The 26498-nt window shown below is 39.7% G+C and overlaps 1 protein-coding gene across 2 annotated transcripts in view; it reads left to right on the forward strand.

Moving 5' to 3' along the window:
- Window positions 1-24514, forward strand: part of SLC24A4 (solute carrier family 24 member 4) — a 138977-nt gene extending 114463 nt beyond the window's left edge. For both annotated transcript variants that reach the window (XM_048853350.2, XM_048853351.2), the window contains exons 12-17: window positions 207-351; window positions 12249-12415; window positions 14951-15065; window positions 17911-18023; window positions 18924-18989; window positions 21391-24514. In XM_048853350.2, the coding sequence (XP_048709307.2) occupies window positions 207-351; window positions 12249-12415; window positions 14951-15065; window positions 17911-18023; window positions 18924-18989; window positions 21391-21543 (759 nt within the window). In that variant the 3' untranslated portion in view covers window positions 21544-24514. The remainder of the gene's footprint in view (window positions 1-206; window positions 352-12248; window positions 12416-14950; window positions 15066-17910; window positions 18024-18923; window positions 18990-21390) is intronic.
- The last annotated feature ends 1984 nt before the right edge of the window (window positions 24515-26498 follow it).

The following is a 26498-nucleotide window of genomic DNA, read 5'->3' on the forward strand; positions in this document are numbered from 1 at the left end:
TTGAGGCCTGAAGCCATAGGTGAGAAATGCTTCCAAGTGAGCCATGTTCATTACTCGGTGCTAAAATAGGATTCATTTGAGAATTTGATCAGGGCTTCCAAGGTGGTAGGGTTTGAAAGAACAGAGCTGACCAGGTAAACAAGATTAGCAAAGTTAAGAGTTTTTCAAAGATTACATTGGTTTCTTTGGTCTGTGTTCCTGTGCAGCGTCAGCGACTAATCCACTCTGCCAATGGCATGAGCAAAACGATTCAAAATGGGAAACGTGAAAATATTGAAAATGGGAACATCATTGTGGAAAATCAAGAGGAGGAGAATGAGCATGACAATGCATCTCCCTTTTCACCACCAGGTAGGTTTGATCTTCAAGAGAATGAGGGTGCTAAACAATGAACAACAGAACAGAATTAAAATGCCAAAAAATGGGTTGTAGAGACAGTCAAGAGCCAGTCAGGTGGAACTATGCAATTGATCTGAAGTTGTTTTGCTAGGGTTAAATGACAATAAAACTCAGCTGGAGGTCACATGAAATGTGAATGGGCCATTGTTAGGTTCAGGACATTGATTTCCAACTGTGATGTGCTGCTTGAGTGGAGATCTAGGGTAAGCCCTCAAGACTGATCTGGAGTTTTCCACGTTGGGCTGGATGTATAATGGTGGTAGCTGGAAGAGGGGACTAAATACATAACCTACATCAATCTAATCAGCACACCCCCAATAATAGCTTTGGAATGAACTATTTACACTGGCCTCCTGATGAACAGTAAGCTGGTGCACACATGTATGTTAATGACAGGGCAGAAAGACTTCTTGAAGGAAAAGGAATTAAAAAGGAGGTTCAGAATAACAAGTGGAAACACAGGCCCTCATGGTCATATACATGTTTGTATGTTATATATGTTTCTCATATATAAAAAGTGACTAATACTACCCACTTTTTGAAAGCACTTTGAAATCCTCTGATGAAAGGGGCTATATACAGGGAAAGTGTTATTGTGGTGATTTACATAGCACTTTATATGTTGATTCTGTTGATTCATTTCAAAATGCTCTACAGATCATATAGCAGGAATTAATTCACCTGCCACTGAAATGTAGCCATATCTGGGGTGGTGCACAACAGCTGTTTAACAGCAGAAAACAACATATCTGTACAATGAAGAATAATGCTAACTCCTGTTGAAACTGAAGGGCGAATTATAGATGTTGAGCATTAAAGAGAAGAGAATGCTGTTTGATTTCTGTGAGGCTCCATTTCTAAAATGTTAATTATCAAAGCAGCAATGCCGTTGATCTTAGGAAATACTGGAGCCCACTGAAAGAGATGATGTGTGAAGAAAGATTGGTTGAAACTATATATTTTCACATTTATTGCAGTGTGCACTATTACTGGAACCCATTATGTAATAAATACCTGTTCTCCTGTGATGATAAAACATGGTAGACAATTGATCTGTTAAAGAAACAGACCTGTTAGATGGATTGCTGGCAACAAACGAGTGCATTTGTGCAGAGGTTTTTTACTGTTTGTACAGCAGAATAAATTGAGCTTATTTACACATGTGGACGCACATGACCATGCTAATGTGACAATTTGAAATCAATGTAAATTTACACAGATAATTGTAAACACAAGGGTGAATGGTCAGGTTTATAAAGATAATTTTTAATCTAGATATTTTCAGTACATTCTTTGCTACCAGTTCTGTTTGGAGCACCACAGTCCCATATTGCATTTCATATTTCTAAACAGAGCAGAACCTGAGCACAGGGCAGTTGTTACCCAGAGCCTAAAGTTTTACTACTACTACATAAATCACTCCTCTGGTGGCTGGAAGTTTTTATCATTTCTGGGTTTGTTCAGTACCCAGGAGACTTGATTGTAAATGGAGGGGGAGGGAGGGGGGAGATCCTAGTAAGGCTTCCTATGTCTTACAGTATTCATGGTAGCATAAGGGTTTGATCTGAGGCATTATTTTGAATTGGCATTGTTTTAAGGCAGTATTTCTGATTTTATTAAGAATGTTTTTCAGATAATTAAGGCCCAAAAGGCCGGAGTGGAATAGGTGATGAGACACTTCAGACTACAATAGAGGAAAAGTTCAGCTAGAACTGGAAGAGTTTACATAAGAGCCGAGGGACCAGATATTTAAAATCTTTATTATTTTCAGCTTTTCTTACTCCCCTGTTGTCTGGGAAGATTATCTATTGCTTGGATGCTCATTGCTCAGCTCACATACTCTGAGGGAGAATTCTGCTATTTTTTGCTCTCGAAAGCGCCCACTTCAATAACATTGGGAAAATGTAAAGAAACAACATGCTTTGTTGTTTAAGAGCCAGGGTACAATCAGCAGCCTAAAAAAATCTGACATTTGAAATTGGCTTTAGGGAGAAAGGTAATTTTCAGACAGTTTCCCCGCATCCCCTCTGTCTATCTTTTGATGCATTTTCAGGCCAGGAATAAGGAACATACATTTTCTAAAGATCAGAAGTTCATGTATTCTTTCTGTACTATAAAGAACTCTAGGAAGAATAGACACCGGAAGGATTTTCCAGGCTAGGTGCTTCCAGTTTGCAAAGTAGGGAATTCACTTTAATTAAAGTTTTTTTTTGTTTTGTTTTGTTTTTTGTTTTTTTAGAGTCTCAGTTAAGATGGCCAAGGATTAGTCCAAACATTTTTTTCTGCTGCTCTAGAGTCATGTCTCTTTTTGGTTTTGATTTGCTTCTTCAAGTTACGCACCATGGTTACTTTTGTCAGAACATCTTTCTTCTGAAATAGATGTTAGTGCAGTTTAATCTACCTCAGATAATGCTGCATTTGAATGTATTGTCTTAAAGATCTACTCCCTGTTATGTGTGGTGCCCCCTCAGTGATAGGGTTCAGTCATAGAACTAAGGCTTTCGGGCACTGGAATTGGAAGTAAAAGGAGAGTTATGTGAAGGAAGTAAAGATAGTCTCAAGCTACAAAATCCAGGCAGGATCCTAGACTGAATTTCAAACACCCCAAATTTCAGAGGGGTTCCAGGTTTGTTTCGGGCCCATCTCGAGACGCAAGACAGCAGCAGCTGCTGTGGAAGGGATTATTATACTACCAGATCTTGACTTTGGCTTGTATGGAAAAGTAACAATTCTCCCTAAAAAGAGTACCTTGATCTCTCCTGATCTGCAGGTTAACATTTGGACAATTAGCTTTTAAGAGCTGAGGCTCATCTGACACTCTGCTGTTTGGTTAATACAAAGTAGACAGTAAACAGCGCATGGGCTAAAAAATGTGAATATAAGAATAATAAGAATAGCCATACTGGGTCAGACCAAAGGTCCATCCAGCCCAGTATCCTCTCTGCCAACAGTGGCCAATACCAGGTGCCCCAGAGGGAGTGAACCTAACAGGTAATGATCAAGTGATCTCTCTCCTGACATCCATCTCCACCCTCTGACAAACAGAGCCTAGGGACACCATTCCTTACCCAGTTAAAGCCCTGTTACCATTAAACTTTTTTTTTAAAAAATTCAGTTTATAAAAGTTTAAAAAGGAATCTCCCCCCCCCCCGCCCCCCGAGATCACAGCTACTTAAATCCCTTTTATTCAAACTGGGTGGTTAAATAACACAATTTTAAAAGTAGAATTTAAAGTCAGCTCAGCCCTCTAGATTGTGCACAAACTAATAAATTATTGTTCCTCAGGATAGTTTTAAAGAAAGAATCCCCTCTGGTCTGTCAGTGCCCATTTAAGATAGAATGATCTAGGAGGGGAATGACAGGTTTCAGAGTATCAGCCGTGTTAGTCTGTATCCGCAAAAAGAAAAGGAGTACTTGTGGCACCTTAGAGACTAAAAAATTTATTTGAGCATAAGCTTTCGAGGCAGTGCTCAGTATTAAGTGTGGAGAGACTGAGCTGAGGAATGACAATAGGATTATTTCATTTCCTGGGCAGGTGGAGGCCAGGTATACAGTTATGGAGATGGCTCACTTGACCTTGTAGGGAAGGTGTCCTTGTGAATCCTTTGGAGCAGCATTGTTAAGAAACGCTGGAGTACATCAGAATGAGATTGAATTGGCATATCTTGAGAATGAGCTGATGTGTATGAGCCCTTGCACAGCTTAGCTGCCTGTTAGAGCCCCGATTCAGAAAAAGCACTTAAACACATGCTTAACTGTAAGCACATATTTCAGAGTAGCAGCTGTGTTAGTCTGAATTCGCAAAAAGAAAAGGAGTACTTGTGGCACCTTAGAGACTAACCAATTTATTTGAGCATAAGCTTTCTTGAGCTACAGCTCACTGCATCAGATGCATAAAGTGGAAAATGCAGTGAGGATGTTTTATACACACAGACCATAAAAAAACGGGTGTTTATCACTTCAAAAGGTTTTCTCTCCCCCCACTCCACTCTCCTGCTGGTAATAGCTTCTCTAAAGTGATCACTCTCCTTACAATGTGTACGATAATCTAGGTGGGCCATTTCCAGCACAAATCCAGGGTTTAACAAGAACGTCTGAGGAACAGTGTGGGGGGGAGGGTAGGAAAAAACAAGGGGAAATAGGTTACCTTGCATAATGACTTAACCACTCCCAGTCTCTATTCAAGCCTAAGTTAATTGTATCCAATTTGCAAATGAATTCCAATTCAGCAGTCTCTCGCTGGAGTCTGGTTTTGAAGTTCTTCTGTTGTAATATCGCAACTTTCATGTCTGCAATCACGTGACCAGAGAGATTGAAGTGTTCTCCGACTGGATTATGAATGTTATAATTCTTGACATCTGATTTGTGTCCATTTATTCTTTTACATAGAGACTGTCCAGTTTGGCCAATTTACATGGCAGAGGGGCATTGCTGGCATATGATGGCATATATCACATTGGTAGATGTGCAGGCGAACGAGCCTCTGATAGTGTGGCTGATGTTATTAGGCCCTGTGATGGTGTCCCCTGAATAGATATGTGGGCACAGTTGGCAACGGGCTTTGTTGCAAGGATAGGTTCCTGGGTTAGTGGTTCTGTTGTGTGGTGTGTGGTTGCTGGTGAGTACTCGCTTCAGGTTGGGGGGCTGTCTGTAGGCAAGGACTGGCCTGTCTCCCAAGATTTGTGAGAGTGTTGGGTTATCCTTCAGGATAGGTGGTAGATCCTTAATAATGTGTTGGAGGGGTTTTAGTTGGGGGCTGAAGGTGACGGCTAGTGGCATTCTGTTATTTTCTTTGTTAGGCCTGTCCTAGTGGATCTCTTGTGTGGACTGGTCCACGATGAGGTTGATGGTGGGATGGGAATTGTTGAAATCCTGGTGGAATTCCTCAAGGGCTTCTTTTCCATGGGTCCAGATGATGAAGATGTCATCAACATAGCGCAAATAGAGTAGGGGCATTAGGGGACGAGAGCTGAGGAAGGGTTGTTCTAAGTCAGCCATAAAAATGTTGGCATATTGTGGGGCCATGCAGATACCCATAGCAGTGCCGCTGATTTGAAGGTATACATTGTCCCCAAATATGAAATAGTTATGGGTGAGGACAAAGTCACAAAGTTCAGCCACCAGGTTTGCCGTGACATTATCGGGGACAGTGTTCCTGATGGCTTGTAGTCCATCTTTGTGTGGAATGTTGGTGTAGAGGGCTTCTACATCCATAGTGAAGAAACAGATTGACAGAGCCAAAAGAGTACCCAGAAGTCACCTACTACAGGACAGGCCTAACAAAGAAAATAACAGAACGCCACTAGCCGTCACCTTCAGCCCCCAACTAAAACCTCTCCAATGCATTATCAAGGATCTACAATGTATCCTGAAGGACGACCCATCACTCTCACAAATCTTGGGAGACAGGCCAGTCCTTGCCTACAGACAGCCCCCCAACCTGAAGCGAATACTCACCAGCAACTACATACCACACAACAGAACCACTATCCCAGGAACCTATCCTTGCAACAAAGCCCATTGCCAACTGTGCCCACATATCTATTCAGGGGACACCATCACAGGGCCTAATAACATCAGCCACACCATCAGAGGCTTGTTCACCTGCACATCTACCAATGTGATATATGCCATCATGTGCCAGCAATGCCCCTCTGCCATGTACATTGGTCAAACTGGACAGTCTCTACGTAAAAGAATAAATGGACACAAATCAGATGTCAAGAATTATAACATTCATAATCCAGTCGGAGAACACTTCAATCTCTCTGGTCACGCGATTGCAGACATGAAAGTTGCGATATTACAACAGAAGAACTTCAAAACCAGATTCCAGCAAGAGACTGCTGAATTGGAATTCATTTGCAAATTGGATACAATTAACTTAGGCTTGAATAGAGACTGGGAGTGATTAAGTCATTATGCAAGGTAACCTATTTCCCCTTGTTTTTTCCTCCCCTCCCCCCCCCCACTGTTCCTCAGAGTTCTTGTTGAACCCTGGATTTGTGCTGGAAATGGCCCACCTTGAATATCATACACATTGTAAGGAGAGTGATCACTTTAGAGAAGCTATTACCAGCAGGAGAGTGGGGTGGGGGGGAGAGAAAACCTTTTGAAGTGATAAACACCCGCTTTTTCATGGTCTGTGTGTATAAAACATCCTCACTGCATTTTCCACTTTATGCATCCGATGAAGTGAGCTGTAGCTCACGAAAGCTTATGCTCAAATAAATTGGTTAGTCTCTAAGGTGCCACAAGTACTCCTTTTCTTTTTGTAAGCACATAATTAAATCCCATTTATTGCTACATCTTCAAGCCTCTTGTAAAAATGTGGATTGTTTTGAACTCCCATTGACTTAATGGAAATTGAGAACTCCTTGTTGCACAGGGTGGGTCCTAAATTCACTATAATTAAATATTATGTTTGTGAAGATAAGAATTTTTTTCCAGAACTAAAAAGATAGAGCTACTGGCCAAGGAGATTAGCAAATCCTACCCATTATCCTATGGCCCTGGCATCTTGAAAGGACATTAAAAACAGACAGTTTGGAACAAAAACTTGCAGATTTGATGTTGCTCTAGGTCATTCCATTGGTAATCCACCAACTGAACAGATCTATAACCATAAGACAAAGATACCTAAAAGTAATATGTTGTGACGAAAATTCTGTTTCCCTCTTGGGCTGCATATGTGCCTCTGTTTGCAATCAGAGTTGGATTGCTGTTCTCTATCACAGCACAGATGTCTGTGCCGATTCACATGACACAAAATATAGATTGATTTTTTCATAAATTAGACAAGAAAATGTGTGCGTTTGCCAATTGTCCTCCTTCTTGGTAAGAAAGATGGTGGTCCCTGTTGTGATTGGATTTACAATGGAGAAGTAACAGGTTATGACTTTCTTTTAAGTAGCACTTATGTTGTATCCATCTCTTTAAAAGAAAAAGCTATAGGAAGCCTGTTCTCTGCTCAAAGATGTGGTAACAAAATAGACAGTAATAAGGAAAACCAAACAAACAGTGGAACTAACAGATATACTGAGCATCTCCACTCAATAACTTCTTTCTTTTTGTTGCATTCCCTCCTTTGTAGATCTGGAGTAACTCCAGTGTAATGGACAGCAGAATTTGTCGTTGTAGACTCAGATAAATCCTTCACATCAGGGACCTGTTTTCATTGTAGTGGACACTGCTTGTAAGATACCCAGTCATGGCATACACTGAGAAGTGTAACATGCTGGATCCAGTCATGGTGCAGGCAGAGTGATCTCTGAGAGGCTGTAATAAAGATCTGTTTGTTGGAAGTAGAACTGGCAGGGAAAACAGAACTTCCATCCCACAGAAACTTTTGAGGTTTTGGATACAATTTTCCAATTTAGGGTGAAAAATAAAAACTTGACATTTTTGCAGATCAAACTCTGAAAAACTGAAATTCTGAAAGGGCATTTTCCATTTAAAAAAAACCCAAAAACTATTCAAACATAAAATTCCTGACCTGCTGTAGTCTGAACCTTTTGGGTTTTGTCTCTGGCTTCCATGATCAGTACCACAGTAGGGATGTAACATTTGTAACATATTCATTTGTTAAGTGCCTAGCACGCAGAAGACTCTTAAAAACAAATTAGGCTGATTGGCTAATTTACATACACTAAATTTCATACACTAGTCCAATCAATCCTTAGCCCTTGAGAATAACATCATTTTGTTGCAGGAATTATACTTCTTGCTTGGGTTAGTACAAGAGCTCCTATGTGGAGCTGTACACTCCTCATTACTACATGACTTAAGATCAAAATTTGAATTAAATATTGCTGATGATGATTAGTCCTAAATCTCAGCTGAATATAAAGCATAATTAGGACTCAGGAGATAGGGAACTTAAAATCCATTTTCATTAGTGGAAAAAGACTGTTTTGTTTAAAAAGTTAAAGTAACAAATTTTGAAACTGATAAAATGAAACACTTTTTAAAAAACAAAGACACCGACAGTGCCAGCTCCTCAATTGGTGTAAATGGCACAACTCGATTAATTTCAGTAGAGCTACTCTGATTTACACCAGCTGAGGATCTGGATCAATTTATAATTAACGAGTGGAATTCATTGCCACCAGTTACACTGAAGCGAAATGCTTGGTAGAATTAAAAAAAGGACTAGAATAGGCATGGTCAGCATTTTTTTTGTCAAGTTTCAAAATTTCAAACAAAAACAGAGGAACGTCTACAGAAAGGTCTACAAAATCTTTCCTGTTTCTCAACCAGTTTATCACCAATTGGGATAAACATCTCCTAGATGTGTCAACACTCATGCTTCGAGACTCCAGCTTCAACCACTAACTGCCTGGGGTTAGAAAGAAGCTCCCTCCATAACTGTCCGTTTTTGAGGGTTTTGACACTTTCTCTAAAGCATTTGGTACAAGTCACTGTCAGAGAGCATACCAGAGTAGATGGACCATTGGTTTGACTCTGTCTCGCAGGCCCTAATTGAAGTTACACAATAATACACTGAATAATGCACTCTTCCTACTTACTTGTTCCTCCTTCATTCCCAGAAGAAATGATTCAATGGCCTAGATATCAAGTTTGAAATACCTGAGCTGCAGCAGAGCGTTTGACTCCTGGCAGTGTTACCACAGCCTTTGGCCCATCTCAGCTAGATAAAACTGAGTTCCATGTGTAACGCTGCCTGCAGCAACTCAAGAGTGTGAGGACCAGCCTCAGGGCAGATTGTTAGGAGCCAGGGCACAAACCCCAGATTGGCTGTGAATTCTATACTTAGAGTTTGCCAGCCAATTGTCAAGTGTAAACTCTTCAGCTACTATAAGATCCTAAACATGGAGCCGTAGACAGTCCCCTTAGTACTCCAATCTGTCTCGCCACCCAGGTGAGCATACCTTTGTGATAAATCGTCTCTTACATCAAGAATCACAGCAATATTCAGGTTACTCACAGTCCCAAAGGACCAGTCACTTACCCCAGGTCAATGGCACTTTAAATCTCACACCAAAGACTATTGTAGCCAATTCATTAATAAACTATATACAGATTTGTGAAACAGGAAAAGGAAACAGTTATTTACAAGGTGAAAGCAGGTAAACATATACACACAAATGAGTTATAATCTTAAATTTCAAAAGCCTCTATGTTCAGCAAAGTCTCTATATTCTTTAGGGCTACCTCAGGCTACACAGCTGGGGATCCTTTCCCCTGCCCCCTTCCCCCGAGACCAAGCAGCATAAAGATACCTAGTTCCTTTTGTCTGGGGTTTTTATCCCCCTTCTGACATGTCCTCTGAGCTGCAAACTCAGCTGATCTGGGGGCAGGGACAGGGGGAAATCCACTTGCATGACTCATCTTCATGGGGGGGAGAGCAGAACAACAAAGTATTTTATCCTCTTAACATCTGGTGTTGATGGACCTTTCCTGTTGGGAAGGATGTAAGACCTGCTGTTGATGAGCAGCCCTTCACACTAATTTAATGTCTCTTTCCTGTCGGTGTTTTACATAGTCACAGAGGTGCACAATACAGCCGCTCAGATATTGGTTTACAATATGAAATTCAGATGTTACAAGTGAGATTAATGCATGCAACAACTCAGACGCATTCAATAAAATCTAAACACATTCTTATCATTTTAACACCTGGCTTAACAATACTAACACACAGGTGAGCCAGACTGATTCCAGCTATGTATTTGTCAGTGTTCAGTTGAGATGTGGGGACTTTGGCATGAGCTGACAGCTGATCTGCCAGTATCACACTGTGTGGTTTACCAAGTGTGGGATTTTTGGGTGAGACTTTAAAACGGAGTTCCTGTCTGCTGTATGTGGATATTGCAAACCATATGACACTTTTTTTTAAAAGTAGGGCTTTGACCAATATTCCCTTCTCATCACTATTGTTCTGTGTGTTGTTTACCTGTTATCTTTCACCTAGAGATGGCTACATTTTAATGGGAAAGTGATTCCTGCAAGTATAAATCTCCTTAGTGAGGAAATAGAGGCATATAGCATTAGAGGAATATATTGAAAATTACTATAAGACTTTTCATTGTAGCACTGTCTCTTTGGAATGTTTGGCTCCCAAAGCCTCTTATACACAGTGCAGAGCATATGGATTTGAAAAAGATTGAAATACTTGAAACAAGACAGGAATTATTCTGCTCTCAGCTAACCTAGTATAATTCACAAGTAACTCTACGTTAGTCAGTTGCACCAGCATAAAACTTGTGTAAGTTAGAGCAGAATCCAGACCAATGTTTCTGGACGCTTTTGTTAATGAAGCAAAAATCCTCCAACTACAGGATGAGTGGGCAACTGTCTCACTAAATTACTGGAAAAAAAATAAGGACCTGATTCTCATCTCTCACTGGTGTAACGCTTCATTGGTCTTAGACCTGATTTACACTAGAGTAGAATCAGGCTGGTATGTTTTCCCTGTCACATGGGTAAGAAGAGATCCCTGTTTTGCTAGATAACAAGTATGGTGTTTGCAGTTGCTGTCTTTCATTTTCTTTGTTGGGGGTATGTACCCTGACAGGGATCCTACTTAAGGTCCTGAATCAACAAAGCACTTAAGGACATGTTAAACCATGACTGCTCACATTGACTTTCCACTAATTTTGCTAAATCAAGGCCTAAATGGATAGCTCTTTTAATACAAAAAAGAGAAATCCCCATTACAAAGCATTGGTCCAGCTGTCTTCATTGCAGCGCAGGCTCATATAAGCATTGGAAAGCTGTAGTTTCAGCATTACTACTATCTTTTAAAGCTGAAGGCAGCATAATATTTGTTTGTGCTCTCTACAACTAATTTTTGATTCATTAAAGAAAGAATCAAGGGACATTAATGCAAATTCTGGTCTCACTTACACCAGTTTTACAGTGGTGTAACTCTGACTACAGTGGAGATGTATCTGTTTTTTATTCTTTTCCTTTGGTGTGACCATCCATCTGTTTCAAAACAGCACATTTGTATAGATCTTTCACACACAATGATCAGGGCATTTATACTGTTTCAAACATCAAGAAATCCCCTGCTAGCTTAATTATTATCCAAAATAAAGCTACATAAAGGGCACTTGACTGTGTCCATCATTTGTCAGCCTGGAAAGCAAACTTGTAGAATGCTCTAAAAATGTCTCAAGGAATATGAATATAATCCCTAGTCTGTGAAAATCCTGTAATTTGCCTCTGATCCCATTAATTGAAATTTATATGCACATTTGCAACACATTTGCAATGTTTTGAAACATCGGCATTTCATATGTCTTGTCTGTGAAGCAAGAGTGAGTGTATTGTTATGCAGATAATAAACTGTGATTTGCAAATTCTCTAGCAGTAGATCTTTCACAGACACAGCTCAGAATGAAGGCCAACGTCTGTTTTTATATCAGCTGAAAATGTTTACTGATATTGCACAGAAGTGGGCAATTTTTTACACTGTTCCTTTTAAAAAAAAAGTTGTATTTTGCTTTTTATTTCAGGTGAGGGGCTTAATGGTAAGATAACATGCCCCTGAAAGGGCAATACTACCAGCCTTCTGTTTTAAATTCAAAAGAGCAATACATTGTGGCTCAATTTCATCGTCGGATGTATATACATTGTCTGGTTTGAATCAGTGGGAACCCTACACATGCATCCAAGGGCAGAACTTGCCATATTATAAAGAGAGACAAAAACTGGGAACACGGGGGCAAGGGAGACAAATGACCCTCAAACCAAAATGCACAGCTGCAACCAAGCCTATTTGTTATTTTCTCCTCTTCCACATAGTGTGCATACATATGTAACTGGACCTGGTGCAGCAGGAACAGGAAAGTTAAGTAGGTTGTTTTCCGTTCTTTCCGCAGATGGAAAAATGAACAAAGTCAAATGGATTTTCACGTGGCCATTGCTATTCCTACTCTTTTGTACCATTCCAAACTGCAGCAAACCGCGTTGGGAGAACTTTTTTATGCTGACATTCATTTTATCCACTCTGTGGATTGCTTTGTTCTCCTATTTTATGGTGTGGATGGTAAGTAGATGCAACAAAACCTTGTTTTAAGAAATGAAATGTACAGGCCAGATGGCGAATGTCTTCAACTCCAATCCCAGTTTGTTTTAGATGAACTAAAAAACATAACCACATTGAGATGTGTGCAGTCTAGTAGTTCTAATAAATGACCTATGTGCTAGTCTCTCTTCTGGACAGTACTTTTGGACCATAATTTTAAAGGTAGGCGCTTAAAGATGCAGATGGGGCCTAGTGTGATTTTTTTTTTCAAAAGTTCCTCAGTGCCTAGTTCCTAATATTGAATGGGAGTTAGGGCTTAGGTGCTTTTGAAAATCCCACTAGGTGCCTATCTGTATCTTTAGGCACCTAATACCTTTAAAAATACGGCCTTAAGGCCTGATCCTGAAACATACACAGTAACTCAGGTGAGTAGTGAGGGTTGGAGGATCAGATATAGTGTAAAATGCTCTGGGTGGAACGGACTATATTAGTCGCAAGTATTATTCTTCTTAGTAAGAGTGCCATAGAGGTTACCTCTTTTCAGTTGCTCTTAACATGTGCAAAAATGTAGGCTCTGATGAAGATGTATATCTGGTATGATCTGTTCAGAAACACTCTCACTTGAAATGCCAGTCCAGGTGATTCACTCTTTTCTCTCAGTTTTTATAGCTTAAATGTACATTTTCACTCGGAAGAGACATGAATAGTAAAGTAGCTCAAATTTGACTCTTTGTAATTAAAAAAATATTTTTGGAAGTTTAAAAAGGCATCTTTTTTCTATTCAAAGAGAGGCGAAGCTAAAGAGAAGTTATGTTAGTATTGCTGAAGGACTGGTAGGTCAATGGCAGGGTGGATAAAGCGTTCACATGCCTCCTCCAATTAAAGATCAGTAAAATGAAAAAATCTAACTCTCTTGTAATACGTACCCTGGAAAATGAAATATGTAACAGTTCCATATGACCTTTTGGAAGCATCTTCATTTATGAACAGCTGATCTTCATAACTTGCTTGAGGCTTGTGAGCTGTGTGACACAGCTTTACTTGTCTGGGATACATACTGATAGCTCTGTCCGTATATTATACATTTGGGGATTATTTTATTTTTCCATTTCCACTTGGATACAGTATTTTCCCGTAAGTCAGTATTTGAAGTATTATATTATAAAGTAAAGCCCTTTCTCCCTGATTTTACAATATGTAGCAAAAACTACATTGAGAGTTACATGGTTGAGAGATTCATATTCCAACAATTCATTTTTGCTGATGTACCACATTGCCACAACTTCAATGCATCAGTACTTCAGTAAGACCATGCTGTCTATCCTGGTTCCACTTTCAGAACTTCTGTTGAAAACAGTGGGAGTTTTTGTGGAAAGACCAAAGGTATAATGTGTTCAGAGATGCTGTAACAGTGTCTCTGATCTCTTTTAAGATGGGCCATGCCTCAGTGTCCTCACAGTTACTTGCCCTCTCAGTGGGAAAATGTCTTAGTGATTGGATAACTTAATTTAATCCTCTGGCTAAGTTAGAAAAAAGGTTACCTTCTGGGGTAACCACAACTCTAATGAAAAAGAGTCCAAGCAAAAACGTTTGGCCCAGTTCTGCTTCTGGGCCACTGCCTGCTTTAAGAGTCTGTGGAAACTCTTCCCCTTGGCTGCAGGGGTTCCCAAAAGAGCCCCTTGCCCCTTGATTGCACAGATCTACAAATAGGCTTTTCTTCTAGGAGTGCCAGCACAATACTTCAAGGTGGCAGCACTGAGGTTTATGCCACCCTTTCTACCACAGGCTCCAGCTCTAATCCCCTGAGCAATGAAGTAGCTGTCTGCTCCAATCTCAAATATTCCAGCTTCACTCTTACTCTTCCCACAGGCTACTTCCTAGGCTTGCTTAGCTGGCTGGCTATGAAGCCTTCTTTCTGGTCCCTTTTTCAGGGTATATTAACACACACACCCCTTGAGACCCTTACTGGGATCCCCATTACAAGCTGCTGTCTCCCCCTAGGCTCTTCCAAAGCTGCATCGGGGCCATTTGTCTAGAGAGACTCATGTTCTATTCCCTTCAGGAGTGTCTTTGTCAAGAGCCTCAGAACAGGTCTCACCTCTTCCCAAGCCATTCTCTTACTATGGCAAAGGGAGCTCCGCCCTCTTCCCAGCTTGCATTGCTGCCAAATGAAGAGCTACCTTCAGACCTGGGAGCCACCCAGCATTCCACTGTTCCAGACAGAACATAAGAACAGTCTGTACTGGTCTGTAAGCGCCCTTAAGGGGCCAGTACATCCTGTTACAAATGTATAAAGTGGAGCACTTTAAATGGCTTTCATAAAACCCTTAAGAATGTGCCTACAAGTACTTATTGTTTCCTAGTAGGAGGTTTTTAGTCAGATTGTTGCTAAAATTTTGTTTCCTTACAGAAGTGTGTGTGTGTGTATCTAACTGTCATAACGGCCACATCCAGAAATTAAAGTGACGAGTGAATCACAATTGTATTGGAAATACAGTATCAGAATAAGAGAGACTTCCCAATTATTTTAAATGGCTGTTTTCCCTGACTGTGCAGGTTACTATAATTGGATACACTCTGGGGATCCCTGATGTTATCATGGGCATTACTTTCCTAGCCGCAGGAACGAGTGTACCAGACTGCATGGCCAGCTTAATAGTAGCAAGACAAGGTATCATTTCTGTTCAAGTGTTCCAACAATTTCATGCTATGCTTCTGTAATATGCAGCTCTTTCAAACTGTTTCAGTTACAGTAGTACCTAGGAGCCCCAGTCATGGACCAGGGCCCCACTCTGCTTGGTGCTGCAAAAAAAAAGAAAATGGTTTCCACCCTGTTACATCTCTGGTTATGAGTACGGGGCATTTATTACATCCAAGAGGATTGAAGCATCAGGAGAAATTGCATAATGTTCTGGTAGTTCATTCAGCAACCAAAACTCACATATGCAGTATAGATCAGTCAGATTAGAAAGATGTAACGTACGCATGTGCTACACCAAAAAAGATTAGCCATAAAAATAGGATTATACACCAAAAGTGCATAGAAAAAGGATTTTCTTTTTGGATCATGCCCTAAGTCCTGCATGTAAAACTTGCATTGATTTCAAATTAAGTTGATGGGGAAAGATACTGTGGAGGAAAGGCACAACAAAAGTTAACTTGCTTCAAACATATTCCTCATCCAACTAGAGACAGCCAGATTCTTCCTTTTGGCTCGATGAATATTAACACTGAGTAGGGAAAGATTAACCTTAACTATGTCTAGTTTAACTTTCCTATTTAAAAGGCCAAAGATTTTTCCAGCTCATATTTACATGGCTGAGCTTTTGATTTTTTTTTAAAAGCTTTCCTTTTTTACATGAGAAATATCTATGGACACATCCTTTACCATTGTTGCTTAAAACAAGCATGAGTGTGTCCATTTGTATCACGCTGAGAAAAGAGCAGATAGTAATAATAGCATTTTGCAGTATTGCAGCTCCTACAGCCCTTAATGCCAAAGGATGGCTCTTTGTTCTCCAGACTGCATACAGACTCCAAGAATTCTGAAGTCTTAAACTAGCCACCAGGAGCCAGTAGAGTCCCACATCTGTATGATGTGAGCCGCATAAACATATTTAAAATGTTTCATTTATAACTGTAAGAGCTATACATATTTTTAAATATGTTTTGGATATGCCTAACAAAGAATCGTATATTAAAAATAATCCATTCTCCACTTCATATTAGGAATTACGTGCAGGAAAATCTCACAAAAATAGATCAGCTGTGTTAAGAACTGTTCTGGGACACTGCCCATTAAAATTGATTTCTTCCATGTATGATATTAGAGTCAGTAGATCTGTAGAGGAAATACAGGGGGAAAAGTGCTAAAATGATCAGTGTAATGCCTTCATAATGCTTGAATCTGTACAGAAAATAAATGCAAAAAGAAAAGGAGGACTTATGGCACCTTAGAGACTAACCAATTTATTTGAGCATAAGCGGCATCCGATGAAGTGAGCTGTAGCTCACGAAAGCTTATGCTCAAATAAATTGGTTAGTCTCTAAGGTGCCACAAGTACTCCTTTTCTTTTTGCGAATACAGACTAACACGGCTGCTACTCTAAAACCAGAAAATAAATGCTATCATTCTTTATCTCTGTTCTCTAGAGTCTCTACCATAAGTTTAACTCAAAATGTTAAATGAGAAATCAATGGGGGAAAGAGAGATCTGCTTAGTTTAGTTATTTCACAGTCCACTTAATATTCTATTTGTAGTTTACTATTTATTTCTGTGGGCCAAATCTTTGCAATAGAATATCGCCACATATCAGGCAAAAACCTGGTCAAGATTACTTACTATGAGAGTACAGGTAAGGAACAGCTTGGTGAACTGGTAGATGGAGAATCCCTGATCTCTCATGTAACATGTGAGGGCCATGCATGGCACTTTAGTAAAGGATTTCCCAAAGGGCAAATGCAGATGTGCCCTGACAGTGAAGGGAAGCTGCAAGAAGTGTCGCCATAAACACAAATCCCGAGGATATCCCAGGGATGGATTGTCTGCGGTACTGACTGTGTCAGGCCATGCCTTGGGAGCAGACATTGTGCATGTGATCCAGCTGGAAGTCTCATGAGCTTGAAAGTTCCTCCACAAAGCTGATCTTATTTGCAGGGGACTTTCCAACAATATTAGATCTTTTCCTCCTTCCTGACACACGTTTTGTGGATTTGGCAGTAGCACAGATAACTAAGCAGGTACTTGAGAGAGAAACAAATTGCGGTGAGCACTCTGGCCACCATTATTATGGTATCAAAATCAGACACCAGCTAATACTGAGCACAGGAAACAGAGATTCTGTAAGAACAAGGTTCTCATGACTTTACCACCCACTCACACTTTGTTCTCCTATTTCATTATTGTTTGGGGTTGTTTTTAAAAAATGAAATTTCTAAAGTGTACTTGATGCTCAAACACATAAGGGCCCAATCATGCTCAGTGCTGAATGTCCTCAGCTCCCACACTGCTCAGCACCTTTCACGATCAACTTTCAGATTAGCTAGAGCCCACGGCCCCAGAGCACATCCCAAGAGATGAAGACAGACCACACACAGCTTCCTATAATGAAGCCCATGGCCAGCTTTGCCCTGGGACTACAGAAAAAACAGGACAAATCTTATCAACCTGTTTTTTTAATTGGCATCAAACTCAAACACCAAACAATTTCTACTTACCCATCAAGGATGATACATGCACAAAGTATATTGGTTGTGAGCATTTTTTTATTTTAAAAGGTTATGTAAATATTGCCCAAATTATCTGCTGATCTTAGGTACTTGGCAAATTGCCCATGTGGGGATTGCAGGAGTTCTTAGTTAGCTAATTTTAAAGTGTCCTCTTACATTGCAAAGCTGCTCAATGGTCATTCTCTCTCCCCCTCCCTCCTCCTCCTCCTCCTCAGCCTTGTTACAAAATGTTTGTCCTGTGTGTTGTTTTGACCTGAGAATCATTATTTGGTTTTTCTGTTTCCCAGGTCTTGGTGATATGGCCGTATCCAATACAATAGGAAGCAATGTGTTTGACATTTTAGTAGGCCTTGGAGTACCATGGGGCATGCAAACTATGTTGATTAATTATGGATCAACGGTATGTGTGTGTGTGTGTGTATATATATATATAATTATAATTGTTTAATTTTCGGTTTTTTGTGTTGTTTTCAGAAGAAAACATTGTAAAAAATGCTGAGCATTTTTATTAGTAGTTAAATAAGACATGAGGTTATTTCCTGGCCAAAGAACAGGGATACATGCGAACAGTTTTCCTGTCACAAGATGCAATGAATTCCCATTGCTTTCAATGTGACTTAATTGTATTGGGTGGCAGGAGCAATTGGGTCTATTCCTGGCTCCGCTACTGTATGTCTGTGCAGCTTTGAGCAAATCTTTTTGCCTCTCCATGTCTCAGTTGACCTGGTTGTAAAATGAGGATAATAAGGCTTACTCTCTTTGAGAGTTATTGGCCAAAGGCAATATACAAGTGCTGAGGGGATTTATTTAAGCAGGACTGATTATTTACACATTTATTCTGATTCTTTTAAACATGCTGTTCTCCCATTATTGTAACTTTTACCATGAATTAAACATCTAGGATATATGTCATTTAAAAATTGTAAATTGGGGCTTGTCAATACAGCGAAGCAATGAGCACTAAGCGATGTGATTTCTAAAGTGCACTAACATGTTACACATTAATTGGCCTGTGTAGACCCCTAGTGCAATTTGGTGTGGTGCAGGCACACTAGGAAACGTTTAGTGCACCTGAGCAGGGTCAACACGGGCCAATTAGTGCGCAGCATGTTAGTGCACTTTAGAAATCACACCCCTGTAGAGTGCAGTACGCTGCCATGTAGACAAGCCCTTCGTTTTAAATTTTAGACAGTACTTGAAAATAGAATAGAAAATGTTCTAAATCAAGAGGCAGTTAACTTTCTATTGCACTTACTATGTCCTAAACATTTTAAAGTTCTCTTATGTCTAACTTTCACAGGTTAAGATAAATAGCAAGGGACTGGTCTATTCGGTTGTTCTTCTGCTGGGGTCTGTAGCTCTTACTGTAAGTATTTCTGTGGTTTAAAATGTGACCGCTTCAAGTATTCACTTCATGTCATAATTTGATACATCTATTTACTTTGCATGTAGCAGTAGGAGAAACTGGAAGTACTTGCCATTATGACTTGCATTTGTTCATATAGAGCTTGATCTAACAACCAAAGACATCGGTGGGCTTTAAATCAGGCTCTCAGCACTCAGTAGGGCACCGAGGACCTTCAATTCCCATTTATTTCAGTGAGAACTGAGGACCTCAGCTCCCAGGAGGAGCTAACTAAGTAACTCTTAGGACTGGGCTATTATTTTGTAACAAAGGGCCTGGTAAGTGAAACATTAATTTGGGTCTGAAGTCAGTTCTAACGCATCTAGGGCCTGAAGTGGAATGCATTGAAGTCAATGGCAAAACTCCCATTGAGCCAGATGTGGGCAGAACCAGACTCTGAAAGTGTAAATATCCATCCTCATTAACACTTCGCAGTGTTTCTCAAACTGTAGACTTCCAGCGGAGACTACATAGAGAATGTGACAGGTTTCAGTGGAGCCGTGTTAGTCTGTATCAGCAAAAAACTGAGGAGTCCTTGTGGCACCTTAGAGACCAACACATTTATTTGGGTGTAAGCTTTCGTGGGCTAGAACCCACTTCATCAGATGTATGAAGTAAAACGTACAGAAGCAGGTATAAATATATGAAAGGATGTGGGTTGCTTTACCAAGTGTTAGGTCAGTCTAACGAGATAAATCAATTAACAGCAGGGTACCAAGGGAGGAGAAATAACTTTTGAAGTGGTAAGAGAGTGGCCCATTACAGACAGTTGACAAGAAGGTGTGAGTAACAGTAGGGAGAAATTAGTATTGGGGAAATTAGGTGTAGGTTTTGTAATGAGCCAACCACTCCCAGTCTTTATTCAGGCCTAATCTGATGGTATCTAGTCTGCAAATTAATTCCAGTTCTGCAGCTTCACCTCACATTTCTGCATCATGTCTGTGGCTTACCAATGCATTGTACCAATGACACACTAAATTTGGTGGTAGGATGACCAGTATTGCAAAAATCAGACCCTAGTCACTATACAATTAACTTGCCAATGCATCTCACAAGTGACTTGTATGGAGATAATCTTTTTGCCAGCCCAGCCCTCAGTAGACACCATCACTGGTACTCATCTTTGCCACACTGTGAAGCAAATATCCAAATAATATCTTAAAAGACAACAGTTGTGTTGTATTGTGTCATAAATCTTCCCCTCCCCGACCCACCTGTCCAGCAGTTTGGCAAGGTATGGGAGGGTTAGCTAAATTTTATCGGCGAAGGTGTCCATGGGGTATTGATGGACAGAATGACCAGGCTCCTGACGCAGCTGAAACAGTGACCTCTGAATGGAAAAACTTCTGAACACTCCCATTACTCTCTCGCTAAACGTGAGCCTAAATGTGGATTTAGGAGCCTAACTTTAGGCTAGTCACCCAGATTTGGAAATTTTGGCCAATGTCTATGCACAGTACAATTTGAGTGGCTTATATTTTGGCAAACTGTCTGTATGAAGGAACAACTAACTAACATCTAACTCATTACTTCTGACCTCCTTTGATACTATGTTCTCTGCTTCTCTGCAGCTGTTGAAGGAAGGAACGTTCTGTAAGGGCCAGTGTTCCAGAGAACATAGTAGATCTAGGGGGCAGCACTGAAGGTTCTTTTACCTGATAATTTAGGCTGTACTGAAGCAATTAATGGGAGCTGCATGACTTAAAGGGTGTGTTGAAACTATACGCTTATGGGCTTGATTCTCGGTTACATTAAGAGCTCTTCGCCAAGCTCTGACCCTGTGAAGGGTTCTGAAAATATGCCACTCGCTTGCGGTACATTTATGCTGCAGCTGGAGGTGTAATTTCTCACATGTATAGACATACCTACACTAGCAGTGATCAATTGTCATGCTAAAAATAACAGTGTAGCCACAGCAGTGCAGATGGCAGCATGTTACCTAGGACAGAGACGGCGCTGTTCCTACTTAGGGCTCCAAATGGCCTAGGATCTCAGACCGCTAACCTTGCTGTTTTTAGCAAGTTAGCTTGATCAAGGCTAGTGCTTGTATGTCTGTCCAAGGACACCTCCAGCTGCAGTGTAGACACACCCTAAGTTACACCCACTTCAAGGCCGCTTTATATGTTAGAGCAGTGTAAAGAGGTCTTAATGTAGCTGAGAATTAAGCCCTCATGTTTAACTTGATCAGTTATGTGCCTTATTGCCATCTGAAAAAATGAACACTGTCCTTTCTGATCTGTAAGATGACCAAGACTGCATTTTTAGCATGTTTAAGGACAGCAGATTCAAATAGACCTCATATGAAGCTTGTAGCATTTGTGTCCTTTGAGATACCAGTAACTAACACTTTGTATACTTGCAGGTGGGTGGAATCCATGTAAATAAATGGAAACTTGACAAGAAACTAGGCTTCTACGTGCTGATTCTTTATGCCATTTTCCTGTGTTTCTCTGTATTGATAGAGTTTAATGTCTTTACCTTTGTCAACTTTCCAATGTGCCGAGAAGATCTTTAAAACAAACCACAACCATGAGAGAGGCTTGACATACTCTTGATTTCTTGTGCTATAAATGATAGACATTTTAAATTTCTACCTTCTCACCAGTAATCTGATTTTCTTTCCTGCTTTGTCATCCAAGAAGCACTTTTACTTATCTGGAAGGAAAATAAACCTTTCTTTTAAAATGCTAGCTCAAGGCAACCAAAGCATTTTCCTCTTTGGGTATTGCTGCTCAGTCATCCAACTTGTGGATCTCATGCAGAGTGCTCAAAAGTCTGATTTTCGTGGTGTTCTGCTGTGGTTTTCGTTCTCCTTATACAGACAATAATGCACCAAAGTCAACTGGAACAAGACTAGAAAAAACTCTCCTCTCCCTCTTTCTTTGACATTTACTGTCCATGGAAGAAGAAGAGGCTGGCTCAGAACTTTTCTTGGCTCCATTAAAAGCATCAGAGCTACAGGACCAGAAAGTCCGATGCACATAACATGGCATGCACTGTTGTGGACATATGTTTTTCCCCTTCAAGTGCTCTGTTTATAGAGGAACTGCATTGACATTTATAAGCCTTTGTTGGTGATTTCTGAATATTTAATCACTCTTTTTTATTTAAAAATGTGAAGAACACATGAACAATTTTACAGAGAAAAGAGAAAATGGTTAATATTGTATCACTTTTGATGATGCACACTAAGAGAAAAAGAATCTGAAATCTTCAAAAGAGAATATACGTGCAAAATATTCATACTTGAAAAATGTGTTTTACCATCAGCAAGGAATACTGTACAAATATAAACTAACATTTGTGGAATATTAAAGCCTGTAAGTAACATTTTGCATTGGCACTGGTAAGCCCACTTGTAATTTTACAAGAAACTAAAAGATTAACACCCAACGGGGTGCTCGGTTTCTAGTGGCAATTGTTATCTGAAAAATAGAACATGAACACATTCCAGACCTTCTTGCAATATGATGCATCAGGGATTTTTTGGGGGGTGGGGGGATTTATTTCATTATTAGTATATTAATCTAGAAGCTTTTCCATCTTCTCCATTTTGTTTTTATACCTCACAAACTTAATAGAAATGGGTACCCAACATTAAGTAGTGCAGATAATAAACAACTCTGACAAGAACAAGTCTGTCATGGGAACTATTTCCTTGATCAGATTGTATGTAGGAAGTTTTAAAGCATGTCTTTCTTTAGAGCCAAATTATTTTAACCCATAGAACCAGAGTTTGATTTTCTTTGCACCTGTATAAGTCTAGATTAACACAGTAACTCTCAATTTTCCTGGGCATAACTGAGAACAGAATCTTGGCCAGAATAATGAGTAACATTACAAAAACTGTGTAATGTCACAGTTTGAAGTAGTGTTATAAAGAAGATTCATCAAAAGAATTTAATATATTTTGAAACTGCTACTTAACTCTAAAATGTATTTTAAAGTTGTATGTGAACAAAACATATAACGTTTCTAAAGAAGCACAATTAACTTTATACATAGATTTATTTTTATTTTTTTAATGTTTATATAGCAAAACATCTATCAGATTACTTAAGATTTGATGCATTTTAAATGCATTAATATTTTGCACTTAAGATTATATATCAAGATGCCCATTATTTGTCAACAAAAATACTTTAAACCCTTAGGAAATAAAAATGATTAGAGAGGTTCCTTTACATATATTAAATTTATCTGACTAATATATGACCAATAATTCCTTTCAAAGCAAAGTTGCATGCACAACCTTAATTACTCCAGGCAATGTGTTATAATTAAGGCTATTTTTTTATGTGTGTTGGGGGATACTAATTAATGAATGTATTTTGCTGTTGAATTTTAATAGGAATTGGATCCTTTCAACACAGTCCTAAAGAAAAAGGGCAACATATCCGTTATTTGTCTTACTGTTCTTTGTTACAAACGTCAGTATTAGTAACCAAGCTAAGTTTTTTCCCCCTCACTCCTGTGGTTGAACTCACCAATCCTAAAGATGGCAACAAATGGTATTTGATTAAGAGGCTTTATCAAATAGGCAAGTGTCACTGGGATACAAACGTAATGGCATTTAAAATACCTTCACTGTGGTTTAACATGGGAAGAGGTGGAATCCATGCACACCTGTGTTATCTTTATATTGTAGAAAGGCTGTAAGCCAGGGCTAGATTGTGCCTCCAGGTCACAGCTCCTGCCCCTTTTTCTTCCTTCCATTCCAGGAGGATAATTGTCCTGTTCTGATAGTAATTTATTATGCCCCTTATATTGGCTCATATAGGCTGGCTGGCATGGGAGAGCAGAGTCAAGGCTCCACCCACTCCCCACCTACCTACTCCTGGGTTGGTAGTGAGGAGTAGCAAGCTCACAGCACCCACTCATATTCAGACCTAACACCTAGATAGCCCCTGGTGGGGCATAATGGGGATTCCTAAACTACAGGAGCATGGCCCAAGTTACAATCTAGCCCCTAGTGATCAGATGAGGCGTCAGCAATTTGTACAGCAACAAGTTAAACAATTTTACACATTTATGGGCTCAAAGACAGAAAAACGGATTGGATCTGGATATTTCAGAGCCAAGCAAGCCTCAAAAGCCTAGAGATCTTGTGCTAGTTACCTGGCAGCCAGTCCTAAACACACTGCCCAGCCAGGCATGGAATTATTGAGTGTGTTAAGATGGATTAGAATTATGCTGCCTAAAAGGATGCCATTATCATGGTTGAGTGAACCCATTCTACAGCTATCTGGTATATTTTGTCCTAACGAGAGATTGTCCCAAAACAGAACGTTCGACCCAAATTTCACAGGTTGGTCCCATCTCTGGGCCCAACCAGAATACTGACCCATTTCTTCCACCCTTCAATTTGGAGGACATTTGGATTCTGAATCAATTCTCAGAGTGGGAGCCGTGTTAGTCTGTATCTGCAAAAAGAATGAGGAGAACTTGTGGCACCTTAGAGACTAACAAATTTATTTGGGCATAAGCTTTCGTGGGCTAAAACCCACTTCATCAGATGCATGGAGTGAAAAATACAGTACAAAGATAGATATATATATATATAGAGAGAGTCAAAGATATATATATATATATAGTGGCCACCTTAATTGATTTGTCTCATTACAGTTGGTATGGCAATCCCCCTCTTTTCATGTTCTCTGTGTACGTATATATATCTTCCTACTGTATTTTCCACTCCATGCATCTGATGAAGTGGGTTTTAGCCCACGAAAGCTTATGCCCAAATAAATTTGCTAGTCTCTACTGTGCCACAAGTACTCCTCGTTCTTTTTGAATCAGTTCTGACTCTGAACCCTATGGCTCAGCCTCATGTCTAGCATTTATAATATTACAAATAACCTACCATGCTTACCAGAAATAATTATTGATAAGTCTCCTCTAACGGGACCAGGTGAGCAGGGATATATACTTTGCCAAAGAAGTATTATGCGCTGTATCAGGGCCTTGATGAAAAATTGTCATGTACAGTAGCTTACTCTGAAGATTTCTCTCTATACACTTTATCCATATACAAAAATAAAGAAAGAAATTAATATAATCCAAGCCATGCAGATAAACTAAGAGGCCTGAGAAAAATCGTTTTGATGGTCAGGAGCCACTTGTTTTTTACTGTCTGAGTATCTTCAAGATGATCTATATCATACCAATAATATTATACTTGTGCCTTCTGAATGTAAAAAAATCACTCATATGGTCTGAAACACATGTCACATTTGGGAGCTTTCCAGTCAAAAACAAAAGCAGGGATTCATGTTTGCCTCCCTGAAATTGGCAGAATTATAAATCACAACTGTTCACATTGTATATGTAAAAATCTGCATCTGTTTGTTCTATTAACCATGGCAGAGAGTTAGCTTCCTGAGTCTGAAATTTATGTTGGGTTTTTGCATAATATAGTTAATGTTTAGTGCATGAGTGAAAAGAAAACTGGTGGATGTGAGAGGGGAAACTGTTAATGTGATATAAAAGTTGCCGAGAAAATAGCATTGAAAAATGGTACTACTCCAGAAAAAAATATTCTCAATCCAGCAAAGCTTGACTTCGATAAGACTGTTCACGTGCTTAAAGTTAAGCATGTGTTTAAGTGCCTTGCTGGATTGGGGCCTAAATAAACAACAGATCACGGTCTCTGGGTTTTGTGTCACTTTCCTTTCCTTTCCATCTCATATTTTATAAACTCCCTGAAACAAAAAGCTTGGGCCAGAATCTACTATTACACTGCAGAAGTCACTGTGGATTTACATTGCTGTCAATGACAGAACTTGCTCCCTCCCTCCCCCTCATGACAAATTGTGCACCGTTCTAAATGTTTCGCAATCTATAAGACATGAAAAATCATTTGTGTTCAGTGGAGCAGGCTGTGGGGAAAGGAGTTACCCCACAAATACAGTAAACTATCAATGAAAACAGAAGGAAAGCAGACTGAGGACCCGTTGACTGCAGAACAGTTCCTTTATGCTACAACTCCTTCAAAGTAGCACATCAGCAAGTCATAAGGTGAACGACCCCTAGTGAAATCAATGGGCGTTTTATCATTGACTTCAGTGGGGCTAGGAATTCACACATCTACTGTAGTAAAAAGAACAGGGGTACTTGTGGCACCTTAGAGACTAACAAATTTATTTGAGCATAAGTTTTTGTGGGCTATAGCCCACTTCATCGGATGCATAGAATGGAACATATAGTAAGAAGATATATATATACTTACCAGAGAACATGAAAAGGTGAAGAGGCTAATTAATTAAGATGAGCTATTATCAGCAGGAGAAAAAAACTTTTGTAGTGATAATCAAGATGGCCCATTTAGACAGTTGATAAGAAGGTGTGAGGATACTTAACATGAGGAAATAGATTCAATCTACTGTAGTGTTTACGTTATAAAATTTTGTAACTTAACGCCTGTTTCTGCAGTGGGAATCTGCATCCCAAGCTCCCACTGATTTTACTGGG

Source organism: Caretta caretta, chromosome 6 (assembly GCF_965140235.1).
Source record: "Caretta caretta isolate rCarCar2 chromosome 6, rCarCar1.hap1, whole genome shotgun sequence".
Lineage (NCBI taxonomy): Eukaryota > Metazoa > Chordata > Testudines > Cheloniidae > Caretta > Caretta caretta.